The sequence below is a fragment of the Lithobates pipiens genome, unplaced genomic scaffold (genome assembly GCF_037356315.1).
Source record: "Lithobates pipiens isolate NorthernLeopardFrog02 unplaced genomic scaffold, aLitPip1_a1.2 Scaffold_18, whole genome shotgun sequence".
Classification (NCBI taxonomy): domain Eukaryota; kingdom Metazoa; phylum Chordata; class Amphibia; order Anura; family Ranidae; genus Lithobates; species Lithobates pipiens.
The window spans coordinates 36,554,218-36,570,465 of NW_027507758.1; the positions used below are offsets into that span (position 1 = coordinate 36,554,218).

A 16,248-nucleotide genomic window follows, 5' to 3' on the forward strand; every position below is an offset into this window, starting at 1 on the left:
CTTAGCAAACCACACTATTACTATTATTGGATTACAAAGGTCCTTAATTCCTAAAATAAGTACAAATTCAATAGGAGTTAAAGATTTTTTTAAACAGAGTGTGGCCAATGGTTACATGGGTCAATGCAAAGACATCTGTAAAGTTCTAATACAAAAGAAGCAATGCAAGGAAAGGTTGAATACGATGGTTTTGGAAAATGTAATAGAAGATTATGGGAAAATGGCTTTGTGGTTTCGGAAAATGTAAGAAGGGATGATAAAAAAAATGATTTGAATGAGCTTGCCTTTAAAAACTGCAGCAATTGCATGCCTCTAAACTTTTATTCCTTAACTTTTTTCTTAGTTGAGAAAAGTGGAAAGATAGTGCTGGAGCCATAGGTTTATTTTACTGTTGTTATTTTAGGGTATTAATGTTGGTGTAAATGATCTGGTTCCTGGGCAGGTGGCTTCTACACCCCAGAGAATCTCCACAGTCTCCTTGGCTTGTAGTGTAATATAAGAAGGGTTGAAAAGTAACCCCTTGGTGCCAGTTGCCACCGGCCCTTTAAGGGGTTTGCTATGCTGGGAGGCAGGGCGGGGCTTATGGCCACGTCACTGCTGTGATTGGCTGTTACAGTGGTCACATGATCGGAAAAGCATGTCCGTGAGACGCCGGTCACTGTGTCGGGAGCGCACAAGGTGCGTGCTCTCACCACAGCACTGTTGACGCTATTGCACACAAATAAGCGGCCGCTCGGTAGCAAGGCCTGCCCGTTGAGATATTGCATGTGCTCAGCGACAATTTTTATGTGCTACGCCACTGCTAAGAGGTTCAGATACTACTTTATTTCATTAAAGGTAAGGGGTACAATTCAAGAAATAGCCAGCATGGTCTACATGCCCCTTCATCAGGGCTTGACTGGCAACTAAGTGAACAAACCAGTAGTGAACTGGACCTACAATGGTATTTATTCCAGTGTGAGCTTTACCATAGCTAACAGCAATGAAAACTACTGAATGGAGGACAGGCCAAAATATGAAAAGGTCTGCCTCATCCCTTCATAGATTTTTTTTTTTTTGTTGATGGAAGCTATAGTATGGCTTCTATGAATGGAGGAAGGGGACAGAGAAGGTGGGCATAGTCAGAACTCTTGATGAGTGCCTATGGCAGGTCCACCAGCAGGGTACAGAAGACAAAAGAGAACAGTCACCAGCAAAAGGACACTTCTCACTGAATTGAAGTACTGTTCTTTGTGAAAAGAACAGTAATCCAACTGATGACATTCCACTTACTAAATTAGTTTAAAAATTCTAATAATTATAGCAATAAATGCAAAGTCTGGTAAGAATTTCACAGAGAAACTGACATCTGTGAAAAACCACCATCTGCATCATGTAATTCAACAGGAACAATGATTTTCTCGCCTATGTCAGCTTATATGGGTGTTTAAAAATGTTCAAAGCGCTGTATAGAAGTAAGAGGTTCTCTCTAAGTTAACCCACACACGATTGCTTTAAAACCCCACTCCAGGTAATAGAGACAAATTACCCTTGCAGCGGGCCACCCTGCACTGCAAGGGTTAAATGCTCATTAGTGTAAACAATCACCTTGTAAAACAACCTATTCTGTTTAAAATAGAAATGAAAGGCAAACATTTTTGTATAGATATATACAAAAAAATGTATACCTTGTTCCCCTTTTTTATAAGTGATCATCACATTCCCTCTGTTCTCAGCTGCATAAGAGCTGAGGGAGGAGAAGCAGCAGAGCACTGAGCTTGCCAGTAAATGGCTGGGCAGACAGGCATGTCATAAAAAGTCAAGTCTGGTCATTGGAGGAGAGTACGCTGAGTTCCCAGCATAGCCAAAGTAATGGCGCTCTAGGTGAGTGACCGACTCTCACTTGTTGTGAACTGGAACCCAGGGTGCTGAACAGCTCGTCTGTGAGGTTCAGTAACATGCAAAAATCCAGAATATTGCTTCACTCTTTGGTATCTTTATTGGAGCGTTAAAATCATATCACAGGTATGACAGAACACAAAAGGCAATGCGTTTCAAGCTAAAGCCAGCACCCACACGCTCCTAAACCTTGTGGGCAGCTTCCCAGAAGAGTTGAAGCTTTTATAGCTGCAGAGGGTGGGCCAACTCAATATTGAACCCTACGGACTAAGACTGGGATGTCATTAAAGTTCCTGTGAGTGTAAAGGCAGGTGTCCCAATACTTTTGGCAATAGAGTGTATATACATACATAAAATAGTGAATATGTAGCAAACAGACAGAATATGTAGAAACAGACAGATAGGTATTATAATTCCACACCTGGCCAATAAGTGGACAAAAGGATCAGACTTGCAACGTACTAATAAAAATCCAGTCAGGGGGCACAGAGACACAAGGACCTATTATTTTTCAAAAAGCTACCAGACTTTTCTTGAACTGTTCAAGGGTGTCATGAAGACCTGAAGTAAAGGTTTCCATAATAAAACATTTCTGGTTCTGAGCTCTTAGCCCTTGTACATACGGTCGGACATTCCGACGGAAAATGTCCGATCGGACCGTGTTGCCGGATAATCCGATCGTGTGTGGCGTTCATCTGATTTTTTCCGTCGGAATGTCCGACCAACAAAGTTTGAGAGTTGGATATAAAAATTTTCCGACAACATGATCCGATCGGACTTCGTACGATCATTTGTAGAGAATTCCGATCGGACAAAGTGCCACACATGCTCAGATCAAATTTCTAAACCAAAGCTGTTGGCTACTAGCCTGAACGTAGTCCCGTCGTAACTAAATAACGTCATCACGTTAAGTACGATCAGATTTTCCGACAACTTTGCCCGACCGTGTGTATGCAACACCAGTTTCTGACAAAATCCATCGGACAAAGTCCACAGGAGAGTTACAAAACCCAACAATTTATTTTTCACAAACTGTATTAGTGAGATCTCTGTGGTTCGGTTCAGTCCCTGAGTCTGAGCACCTTTTTGCAGCTATTATGAGAAGGGTGTTGTATTTTCTTTTTTATGTTATAGAGAACACTCAGATCCTTGAACAGTCAGGGCAGGAACAGTCAAAGCCCCCTGGTAGAATGATGGCAGAGATCTCACTGATGGAATATTCAAGAAATTTAAAAGCCAGGATCTGAGTCAGCCCACCTATAAGTAACATACTACCTTTGGGTTGATGGACCTTTTGAAACTGCTTGGGATATGTGACTTTTTTTACTCCATAAATACATGCCTTGCCACTTAAACCCTAAAGAGGCCCCGTTGACAGACCAGTAATTTCAAGAACAATCTTCCCATAAAATAATATGTGCATTTCATGTATTTAATTTGCAGGCAATCTACCTGTAAAGCCTTCCTGGTGTGGACATCCAAATGACCTGAGACTTTTACTGGGTGTCACCATATAGCATGTGATGTCAGCAACCTCAGCATCCTCAGAGCTGACATTTACGTGGCACATAAAAGTATTCCCCTTCCCCCCTTCCCTGGCAGCTACATAAACGATTAAGTAGGGGGTGAAGGGAGGGGAAGAGGAACTGGCCAGTGCAGGCAGTAATTAGACCCTTAAATGTGAGGAGAAAGCTATGATGTGGCAATCTGTAGTTGTGTTCGAAAAAAATACATTGAAAAGGAAATAAAAAATGAATTATGGAAGGTTAAATGCTGTCATTAAACACTTCAGAAACCGGTTATTTACTGATCTGTTCTTTATTGGTGTGCCAAGGCCTGGATTTTAACGAAAGGACCTCTGCTGTGTCTCTTCATGCTGAGATACCTGGACTAAAGGTTCCCTGGACAATTCCCTAATTGATCCTATCTTAAACCTTGCTTGTCTAGAACCCTGAACTCTTTGTTTCTCCCATGAACTCGATTTAAGCCATGTCTCTGGACTACCTGTTTGCCAGATTTTTGTGCTCTCTCCAGCCATCCAGTGCGATCCTCTCTTCCCCTCTCTTCGTCCATTTTTTGCTACCACGCGTTATCAACCCTTAGATCGTTTCTCGATTACACTTCTGCCTGACCCCAAACTGCAACTGCTCGTTATCGATCTTTGGCTTGTTTACTGACTTGTTTACTGAATCTGCTTCTGTTTAATCCTTACCTGCTATATCTGCTACTGGATCCTAGCCTGCTCACCTCCTGGTGGGGAGATCCTGAGGACCGCGATCTGGTACTAACACGCGGCAAAGCCCATCTCCACCGTTAGGTGCTCTGGGGAACACTGGTTAGTACTTAGACCCCACACCTCAGGTGAGCCAGCATCTTTCACCAGGGTGACTGCCTGTGTACATATCCTGCTGGTCGGTAGTAGTTACGCTGCTTCTATAGCAACTGATCTTCGAGTCGACCCCTGGTGGTACTTTAGCTACTGGGAGTGTTAGCAATATTATGATCTATTTGTTTCTGCCCAGGAGTACCTGCTATGATGGCAGATATATAAATACTAGAGAACCTTGGGATGCCTATAGTATAAAAAAAAACAAAAAAAAACAAAAAGCACTAAAGCGTATTTCGACATATACATGTATATATATCGCCTAGAGGCGATTCAGTTCGCATTGTGCGCTATACAAGTATTTCATTCATTCATTCATATATATATATATATATATATATATATATATATATATATATATATATATATATATATATATATATATATATATATATATACATATATATATATATATATATATATATATATATATATATATATATATATATATATATATATATATATATATATATATATATATTAATTAAACAAAAAAAATGTTAAATGGCAGGATGCCTTTTAGTTATCCATGCTGAGCATTTATACGTATAGAATATGAAGTGTTGTAGATTTAATAATTCTGGTCACCAGCTGTGAATCTTGTCGCTGTACACAGATAATAAACCTACGTTGTTTATTATCATGGACCTTGAGACCATTTTCCAAGTGTAAGGATAACTAAATGTATCAAGCTCAGTGGATGAAGGTCAGCCGAGATCTTCCCTAAATAGGCATGCACTGTTTATTCAAGCGCTGACTGCTCAAGCATATAATAAAGTTTTGGTGATTTGAAACCTGCTGCATCAGCTGATGCTCGCCTAAGATGTCTCTTTACAGCCGCTTACTCTGAATTTTTTTTCTTCTAGCCTTCACAAAATCACTAGATATTTATATTCTTCTCAGTTTGATATATTTTTTACGACTTTCACAGCATACTTGTCTCTTAAACATGAAAACAGTCCTAGAATCCAAAAATTCTGCGTACATGTAAAAAATGTAAAATATCATTTTCATAAAAGTGTAGCATTGGCAAATAAGTGAATAAGGAAGAAGGAAAAAAAACAAGCCTAGAGGCGGAATCTATAGAGGCACCTCTTTTTTTGACCCTTGTTTGGCATTTATTGACAGTAAAGGTTGCAAGTTTTGAGAGGTCATGAATGTTGCATTTTACACTCTACAGACTCTTTGGAAGGTTCCTTTTACTAAGGAAGGTCCTTAAGATCAGTGGTTCTTAAAGCGGGAGTCCGCCGTTTTTTTTTTTTTAAAAGCCAGCAGCTACAAATACTGCAGCTGCTGACTTTTAAAATAAGGACACTTACCCGCCCAGCGCGCCCGTGATGTCGGCACCCGAAGCCGATCTCTCGATCGTCTCTCGGGTGCTGCCGCCGCCATCTTGGGTATGGGAATCAGGAAGTGGAGCCTTTCGGCTTCATTTCCTGGTTCCCTACTGCGCATGCGTGAGTTGCGCTGCGCAATAAGGATGGTCCCGCTGCCTCTGGGATCCGTGTGCTTCCCAGCAGGCAGATAGCTATGCCGGAAGTGGGTGCAGATACCTGTACTGTACAGGTACCTGCACCCCCCTCCCCCCTGAAAGGTGCCAATTGTGGCGCCGGAGGGGGGAGGATTCCAATGAGCGGAAGGTCCACTTTAGGGTGGACCTGCGCTTTAACCCTGTCCTCAAGTACCCCCAACAGGCCGTGTTTGCAGGTTTTCCTTTATGTTGTACAGGTGTTTTAAATCACAGTCAATGGCTTGGTATTTTGGACAGCTATTTTATCTAAGAGAATGTCCCAAAACTTGGCCTGTTGGGGGTACTTGAGGACAGGGTTGAGAACCACTGCTCTAGATCACAAGCCAGGGTCTTGTATTTTGATAACCCATGGGGTTCTATGAGTAATAATCATCCTTAACTGTTCCTTCACAGGATTTGGTTTGATATGCAAATATTTAAGGCTTCTCTGAAATAATTATGAATATATATATATATATATATATATATATATTCAAAATCAAAATCTGGTGGAGCTCTGTATAGAAACCAATCAGCTTCTAGTTTTTTTGTCAAAGCTTAATGGAACAAGCTGAAGTTAGAAGCTGATTGGCTACCATGCACAGCTGCATCAAGTTTTGCACTCTCCAGTTTTAACAAGTCAACCCCAAAGTCTCCATGAGTATTGGTTATATCTAAAACAGCCTCCAGTAGGTACTGTCTATGCAACAGTTACATGCAATAATCCAACCAGAATAGGTGTAGATGAACCAGTGTTTTTTGGTTGCTTCAGTTGTTTCTTTTCTTTGTCAAATCCACTATCCGGACACATTTAGTTGTGGCACCAGTTACTAATTTATTTTATGGTTGTCAGAGACATGTATCCAACAGCACTTGTAGATCTCTTTTACCAATAGCTTTACTTTAAGTCTTAGTTTAAAAACAATGTTCTTCTCCTTAAAAAAGAAATGAGCAAAAAAAATAGAACTCCCATGTTTACACTCAATGGTCGGCTCCTTAGAGTCCGAAAAAGACAAGTTTTTATCCTTAACGTTTGGGGACTCGCAGGATTTCTGCTTGACCCCTTGTTTGATTAGGTGTGTTAAAAGCTTTGCTACTGGAACTTTTCTAAAAGCTATCTTGCAATTCACAATGTGTGTTTCAGCAGGTAGAAGTACATTTATCACAATCTTGCTGTGCTCATGACTGCATTGATCTCATCTTGACCTCTGGCCTTTGGACATATATATTAGAAAGAAATAGTTATTGATCGTTTATTTCCTGCTTGTAACCAACAATTTTTATAGTTTTTTTTTTTTTCTATTAATTAGCATGTGATGGAAGATAAAATAATGGGAATATAATAAGGCCAAATTTGCGGTTTCCTTTTTTTTAAAGAGTCAATAGACACAAAAGTGATTTGATTATTGGTGAATCCTGGTAAAATGTTGCACAAAGGGAAATGCCCCAGGGATTATATGGGCATGGGAAGTGAAACCAGATCATACAGAGGTATAAAAATAAGTACAACATTTATTGAAAATACGCATAAGCATAGACTTAGTATACAAAGAGCAGAAATACCTATAAAAATATATGACACCAAAAATATAGACCTCGTGTGTATGTTAGAAAAACTCTGTGCTGTTTATATATTATATTTTTTGGTGTCATATATTTTTTAGGTATTTCTACTCTTTGTATACTAAATGTATTCTTATGTGTATTTTCAATACATTTTGTACTTTTTTTATACCTCTGTATGATCTGGATTCACTTACCGTGCCCATATAATCCCTGGGGCATTTCCCTTTTTGAAAATTTCTACATATGGGATGTGGCATGGGTTTTCAGCTTTTTAGGTCCACCCTAAAAAAAAAAAAAAAAAAAAAAAAAAAAATAAACACTCTGCTTTAAATACATTAAAAAACATTTGAAAACAACAAAAATTTTTACTTACCAGAAATGGTAAGTAAAAGTCTGTTGCTAGGCAGGTCGTCCTAATCTGCCACTTCCTACTCCGTGGTTCTTGTCCTCCCTTGCGTTGTCTCCTGGGTGATGGGGCGCGATGTCTTCTGGGACATGTGTGTGTCCCAGTAGACAGACGTCCATTCACAAAGCACCGTGAGACTCACCCATTGTGCAGTAGGAAACGGGCAGAGAAGCCGCAGGGCTCCACTGTCTGTTTCCCTTCGTTAAGATGGCAGCGCCGGCACCCGATCCAGTGGACAGATTGGCCTCGGGGGGCCGACATCGTGGGCTTGCTGGAAAGGTAAGTGCACTTATTAAAAGTCAGCAGCTACAGTGTTTGTAGTTGTTGACTTTAAAAAAAAAATGTCCGGACCTCCTCTTTAATAGAGGTTTCTACAAAATCCTGGCAAAAAGAAGCAGACCCTGGTTTCTTATATGTCTGAGATACTCCATAAGTGAGCTTCTTCAGCTATAAATCTGAGAGTTTTGAGTGTTCTTACCCAGATATGAATGTTCCAACATTTCCTGTTCCATTCTGTAAAATATGTAGAAGTTGATTTACTAAAACTGGAGAGTTCAAAATCTGGTGCAGCTCTACATGGAAACCAATTAGCTTCCGTTTTTTTTATTTATTAAGCTTAATTGAACAAGCTGAAGTTTTATTTTTTTATTTTGCAGGCTCTAGTTTCAGTAAACCATAGAGATTTTTATTTGCCACAAGTGCAGGTATCTCCCCAATTGAGTCTTTAAAAAAAGAACTCACTTGTTTTAATTTGCCAGTATCTACCAGAAATTAAAATAACCTTTTATGGCAGACAGACCTTTTGGTATACCTTTCTTAAAAGTCTTGAGAAAAATAGGAATAAAAATAAAAGAATAAAAATTACACATTTTTTTTCGTTAAAAAAAAAAAACAAATAAGAAAAAAAAATATTTTTTTTAAACACACCCCGTCCCGCCGAGCTTGCATGCAGAAGCGACCGCACATGTGAGCAGCACCCGCATATGAAAACGGTGTTCAAACCACACATGTGAGGTATTGCCACGATCGGTAGAGCGAAAGCAATAATTCTAGTCTAGAGCTCTTCTGTAACTCAAAACATGCAACCTGTAGAATTTTTTAAACCTCGCCTATGGATATTTCTCAGGGTAAAAGTTTGTTGCCTTTCCACGAGCGGGCACAGGTATTTTTTTCCAAAACAACTGCGCTTATAATACCACTGCGCCATGACTATGTATGTATGCTACCCTGTTTACCTCAATAAAAAATTTTGGGGAAAAAAAAATAATACCACTGCGCAAATGTGGTGTGACAGAAAGTATTGCAACAATTGCCATTTTAATCTCTAGGGTGTTAGAAAAAAAAATATAAGAGTTTGGGGGTTCTAAGTAATTTTCTAGCAAAAAAAAAAAAATTTTTAACTTGTAAACACCAAATCTGAGAAAGAGGTGTGATCCTTAAGTGATTAAGTGGAATAGGAATAACAGATGAGTTGATAAAAAAAAAAGAAAAAAAAAAAAAGGAAAACTAATATAAAAATGGTATTTATGTTGTGCACATTGTGCTAAATGTCATATACTTTTGAAATGCTGAAAACTTTTGAAGTGCCATTATTCTTAACTGATTTAGAACTAATTTATCATACATTTGTTATTGCTACAAACTCTTTGTCTTTTCTTTCTGCAAGGTGACCTATTCATCGGAGGTGTTGCCAAAGAAATGTACAAAACACTGCCAAAGCTTGTACACGCCAAGGAAGGATTCCAAGGCTGCCTTGCTTCTGTTGATCTGAATGGACGTCTTCCAGACTTGATCTCAGATGCTCTTTTGTGTAATGGACAAATAGAAAGAGGATGTGAAGGTACAGGAAGTTTTAATCAAAGTTATATAGACAATAGTTTTGTCAGTGATAAAACATCATCTGTTTCATTTTTCATGTCGACGTTAATACATCTCATGTTTATTTTTCTTACGTATTTTTTAGCTATTTGTATTTGATAAAATATTTTGTTCTATATAAAGGCAGCTGATATTTTTTTTTTATATACATGATTTTACATTTAACCCCAACAAACAACTATACAAATAATTGCACAAGATCATATTGATATTATTATTTTATTTTTTTACTGTCTTATTGTACTTACATAAACTACAGTAAATTAGGATAGTTTGGATTTTTTTTTCTATTTTTGTAAAATCATAAAAGTTTTCATATAAATATTTGTTTTTATGTTGTTTTTGATTTTTTATCATTACCATATCATTTGTTATTTTATTTTTATTTTTTATAAATAAATTTGTGTTTCATTTGTCTGAGGCTTTGTTATTATTTTTTTATGAAAAGACTATTACATGTTTTAAAATAGCGTAAAATTGCAGAGTTACTGAATCCATTGGATGTTCTATCTTTAAACAAAAATATAAACGTAGGGAAAAAATGCAAGATTTTGTGCAGCTCTGTAATGATCTATCTGCTCTTTATGTGTGTGATCTCTAGTTGTAGTTTTTACAGCCCTACATGAGCTATAAACATATAATAGATAGACTCCTCTCTCCCCTAGAAAATTCACATTTGGGGATGATTAATATGAATGCAATCAAGATAACGATCATAGCCAAAAATGGTTCTAATTGCTTAAGACATAGACCATAAGCCATCATAAGAGTGCCTGATCTCAAATAATGTTTCCTAGCTCTTGAGAGTGTGTAGCATTGGCAAACTATACACAGTAATACAGTAAGAGGAATGTGTAGTTTTACACTGTTATTATATATAGTGTGAAATTAGGCGGTCCACAGAGTATAACTTGATGTGTAACACTCACCCCCAAAAGGGCCTGCTGATTTGGTCCCAATATTTTTCCCCAGTTAGTGTACTACAGACAGGCACGCAGTCACAGTCACTCTTCTGGCTCGGTAATTAATCTAGGGGTATACTTTTTCTGATGTGTCACTAAACTTGAACTTGGATGGGTGCGGGATAACTGTGGGATACTACAGCAACGCTAAGTAGTAATTTTTATGACTCTTGTCTCCTTAAGCTTCCTAGTACAGTTCCTCTATAGCAATGATTCTCAACCAGGGTTTCGTGGAACCCTAGGGTTCCTCCAAAGGTTGCCAGGGGTTCCTTCAGCATTGGGCAATTTCTGCCTCTCAGATAAGTTCCCACTGACACCATTGATCTTTTTAGCCATCTATAAGGAGGTTATTCTTCCAAATCACCACAAGTGTAAGGACCATTCTTCCCACTGACCATCACACTAATGTATCATGAGTTGTAGATTTCTAAAATTTAGCAGGGGTTCCCCGAGACCAGAGAACTATTTCAAGGGTTCCTCTGTGCTCTATAGGGTTGTGATGTGAAAGCACCACAACCACCCAAAGACCAATTTTGTTACGACTGTTTGACCAGCGCATCAAATTTCAATTTTTTTATAACAAGGCCAATTCTTGCTTTCATCAAGAGTACCTCTATAGGGTTATGGTATGAAGGTACCACCAACACCCAAAGACCAATTTTTTTGCAACTGTTTGACCTAGGCATAAAATGTCAATTTTTTTATGGCAAGGCAAATTCTTGCTTACATCAAGAGTACCTCTATAGGGTTACGATGTGAAGGTACCACCAACACCCAAAGACCAATTTTTCTGCTACTGTTCGACCAGGGCATTAAATTTCTATTTTTGACAACAAAGCCAATTCTTGCTTTGATCAAGAGTACCGCTATATGGTTATGCTGTGATGGTACCGCAAACACACAAAGACCAATTTTTCCGCTACTGTTTGACCAGGGAATCAAATTTCTATTTTTGACAGTAAAACCAATTCTTGCTTTCATAAAGAGTACATCTATAGGGTTAGGGTTTGATGGCACCACCAACACCAAAAGACCAATTGTTTCACATCTGTTTGACTGGGCATATGATTTCATTTTTTTACAGCAAGGTCAATAGACAGTCCTTGCAGTAGCAAATGATAGAATGAACTACACACTAGTGGGCACCACTAGAAATGCCTACTTATAAGCACAGGCTGACTCTGATGCAAGAAAGATAGCAGCAGGACACAGTCACTGGGATCTCGCTCACCGGTATGTACTCACAAGTTTCCTTGCATATTTGGATGCCTCCTTTGAACATATGCCAGATATGTTTGTTATTAACATTCCAGACCAGATCCTCAAGAAGAAACTCCTTGATCAGCTCCAGCAGAATTTAGAAGAATAGCCCCCAGCTAGCACATCTGGGACCTGGATGAGCAAATGAAGAAGCACAGCTGGACTGCCCAGAAGGGCAGCAGCCCTTCAAGCTGGGACCTTCTCCTCCTGGGCAAGAACACCTCTGCCCCAGAGGTATTCTGCACTCTCCCAGCCACCTCCTAGTGTCAGAAACCATTACATCAGACCGAGACAGAAGTACAGTTTAATCACATTTGTTTAATAATAAAAGTAAATAGAACAAACGTAGTGAAAACATAGCCAGAGTTCAGGAACTGCAACGAATAGACAAGCCAAACATCAGGGAGCCGGAGATGAACGTAGTAAAACAGCAAGCAGGATCTGGAGCGAGAAGGGATATCAGCCAAGCAAGTCTCTTAACAGGAATGCAGGGGACCGTCTCTGTGATGTTGACTAAGGGGAAGGCAGAGATCCTCTGGACTGGACGGCTTAAGTAGGCAGGACTGACAAGCAGGATATCAACAGCTGAGTAACTGTGGAGAGATAGGAGCTGGCAAATAGCCGACAGCTGAGTGGCCAGCTTAGAGAAGGAAAGGCTGAGCCCAGCCCTGAAACGTAGGCACCCTTCCCCAGAGATTGGTTGGGAACACATAAATATTCAAGCTGCTTATTTGACTCTCCTAGTCCACTACATTCGAGAACCCTCCAGAAGACAGAGGGAATCCTGCAAGCAGTGAGATACAGAACAGCCCAAAATAATCGCAAGCTGCTCAACTGATTACAGTAGAACTAGAGAACTAAATGTACCTAGCTTAGCTAGCAGCCTAACTAGGAGGATGCTACAGTTGCAACTGCTGAAGTAGGCATGAGCAGACAAAATAATTTGCAATGAGATTCACAGCAATCCAACTGATTAAAAATTAAACAAAATACGTGAATCACACAATTTTATGCCAACATACTGTTGTGTAAGTAACTGGTAGGTTCCCAGCTGATGCCTAGCTCCCTAAGTAGTAGTTTCCTACCCATTGTTAGTTCAAGTCAGCAGGATTGCATAGATACTCTTACTATATCACAACACAGATGCAGGCAATGGCTGTGATTTTATCAGGCTGCAGAGGAGGGTAGAAAAGAGTAAGAATGATTATTTTGGACTTTCACCAATGTTATCTACTACAAACTGCAGTTTACTACCTAGGATATCACCCCAACAGGGACACAGACAGAAAAAAAAAAAACAAGCCCAAGAATGATTGGGGTGCTGGATTCAAATTTTCTCTAGGTCAATGAAATTGTCACTGGGCAGTTTGGAGACAAGGAAAGAACCCACAGTTGAGAATCCACATACCGTACTTGCACTCCACAATGAAGGTCCTTTGTTGCACTCATCACTGGCCTGACTTGTCCTCCTGAAACCGTCCCAAGCAGTAAATGATAGTGCAGATCTATTTGAGTCAGTAAAAATTCCTAAGCTCTGATGAAGAGGGAGTGAGTTTGGTCCCAGAAAATGTTAATTTATTCTGCTGTGAATCCATTTTTCATGGAAAACCTTGGACTCATGGAAGTTTGGTATTCGTATTAAACTGTATGTTTGAGCAATAAAAACTTGACAGTGGTACTAAACCTTTTCTTCGCTATCCAAAACTATAAAAGTTTCTAGATGGAGGCGGGCGTTAACTTAATTATAGACATGGGACTAGCTGTATCCAACTGACTTGCTATTAGCCATCTATAGAACAACAGCACCTAGACTTTGGGAGGGATGAGAAGCAATGAAAGATAAACTAGCTGTGGTTCAGTGCACAGTGATGTCCATTCACCATTTGAGGCTTGTAAAAAGAGGAGGGATCTCATTAGTTTGCCGCTGCTCCTTCCTTGTCCAGTCATAGGCTTGGACGGGTCCTAGAGGAGATTGCAATGTCCTGCTGCAGTATAGTGAGCGGGGAGGTCTAATGCCGTGTACACACGATCAGACTTTCCGGCAGACTAGGTCCGAGGGAATCAGTCCGACGGACATTCCGATCATGTGTGGGATAATGCAATCATTTATCTTTAAAAAAAAAATCAGACAGACCTAGAAATAGAACGTGTTTCAAATCTGTCCAACGGACTCAATTCTTATTGGGAAAACCGTTCGTCTGTATGCTGGTCCGACAGACCAAATACGACGCAAGGGCAGCTATTGGCTACTGGCTATTGAACTTCCTTTTTAGTCCCGTCTTATGTCATCACGTTCAAAACTAACAGACTTTTGAACAGACTTAGTCCGTTCGTGGGTGGGCAAGTCCGTTCGTTCGTAAGTCCGTTGCCGCCGAAAGTCCGTCTGGAAAATCGCCTGACCTTTTCTGCCGGAAAGTCTGTTTGTATGTACACGGCATCAGGTTCCCGGATCATATGACCATATGAAAGAAAAAAAAAATAATTCAGGTGAACAAAAAACAAAATACATCATCTGTATTTAATCTATCTAGTATATTTTTTAGTTCAGTTTAGAGTGATTGTAAATGATAACCTTGTGAAACAACCCATTCTGTTTGAAATGGAAATGAAAGCGAAACATTTGTGTTTAGATTATAAATACCCCTTTTCCCCTTTTTTATAAGTGATCACTTTCCCTCTGTTCTCAGGGGCATAAGAGATTGGGGGGGAAGAGAAGCACACGGAGCTTCCCATTGAATGGCTGTGCGGGGGGGGGGGGGATGTCAGAACAAGTCTGACCATTGGAGGAGAGTAGGCTGAGTTCCCATCATAGCTAGAGAACTGACTACACTGAAAAGGATATGCTTCTATGCCTAGTGTGGTCAGTTTGAAGTAAGAAAGCAGAGGGACTAGCATATACACCAGGGTTTTCACACAAAGGAAGCAACACAAAGAGAACAGGATACTTTTTCATGCAAGTACCTACACTTGTTACTTTATTGTGATCACAAGGAGGCTAATGGGCCCCTATTTGACAAGCTTTGTGCAATGACAGATACTCTTAAGCTAGAGTATATTAGAAACACACACACATATATATATATATATATATATATATATATATATATATATATATATATATAATGTCACCCCAGTCTTAGTCCGTAGGATTCAATATTGAGTTGGCCCACACTTTGCAGCTATGACATCTTCAACTCTTCTGGGAAGGCTGTCCACAAGGTTTAGGAGTGTGTCTATGGGAATGTTTGACCATTACTTCCAGAAGCGCATTTGTTATACCAGGCACTGATGTGGATGAGAAGGCCTGGCTCGCATTCTCTGCTTTAATCCATCACACAGGTATTCAATCGGGTTGAGGTCAGGACTGTCAAGTTTCTCCACCTCAAACTCCCTCATCCATCTCCTTATGGAGCATAAAATTGTCCAACATTTCTTGATATGCTGAGGCCTTAAGCATTCCCTTCACTTGAACTAAGAGGAGAAGCACGACCCTTGAAAAACAACCCCACACCACAATCCCCCCCTCCACCAAATGATTTGGAACCAGTGCACAAAGCAAGGTCCATAAAAACATGGGAAAGTTTGGGGTGAAGGAAATTGACTGGCTCGCACAGAGTCTTCAACCCAATAAAACGCCTTTGGGATGAATTAGAATGGAGACTGGCAACTAGCCCTTCTCGTCCACATCAGTGCCGGACCTCACAAATGCGCTTCTGGAAGAATGGTCAAGCATTTCCATAGACACACTCCTAAACCTTGTGGACAGCCTTCCCAGAAGAGTTGAAGCTGTTATATCTGCAAAGGGTGGGCCAACTCAATATAGAACCCTACGGACTAAGATTGGGATGCCATTAAAGTTCATGTGCGTGTAAAGACAGGTGTCCCAATGCTTTTGGTAATATAATATATATACTTTTATATATACACAGTGGTAAGCAAGTGGTTAAAAAACAATCCTCGGTTAGGTATATGTATGATTTGGATGCGCTAGAATATGTGTTTTTATGTAGACCTCAATACATGTAGGAGAAGACTTAGTCCCACCATGCATTACGTATGAATTTAAGATAATGTTGAGTTATCCTAATTCCATTGATCCTTAGTATCTGCAGCATAGTGCAATGTCTCAGAAATGTAACAGTTTGCTGTTCGTAGGATGGATTATCAGATCTTCTCCGAATTACTAGCAGTAAGGCTCCCGTAACAAAGAGGCGTGAATATGCTCCGGTGAATTGTGCTTGCTGTCTGTAGATGGACTACATTGGTAAGATGTCTCAATTCACACATTCATCCTGCAAATAATCCAATCCATTTCTGTAGCACAGACTTGTGGGTATGCCATTTACATAAGTCCGTTCAATCGACTGAGTCTGTGCTCCAGAGATAGAGTGACTTATTTGCA

The 16,248-nt window shown here is 39.7% G+C and overlaps 1 protein-coding gene across 31 annotated transcripts in view; it reads left to right on the forward strand.

Annotated features, from left to right (window-relative positions):
* NRXN1 (neurexin 1) overlaps nucleotides 1-16,248 on the forward strand; it is a 1,923,519-nt gene that overhangs the window by 1,108,770 nt on the left and 798,501 nt on the right. For all 31 annotated transcript variants that reach the window (XM_077485574.1, XM_077485592.1, XM_077485575.1 and 28 more), the window contains one exon: nucleotides 9,413-9,586. In XM_077485574.1, the coding sequence (XP_077341700.1) occupies nucleotides 9,413-9,586 (174 nt within the window). The remainder of the gene's footprint in view (nucleotides 1-9,412; nucleotides 9,587-16,248) is intronic.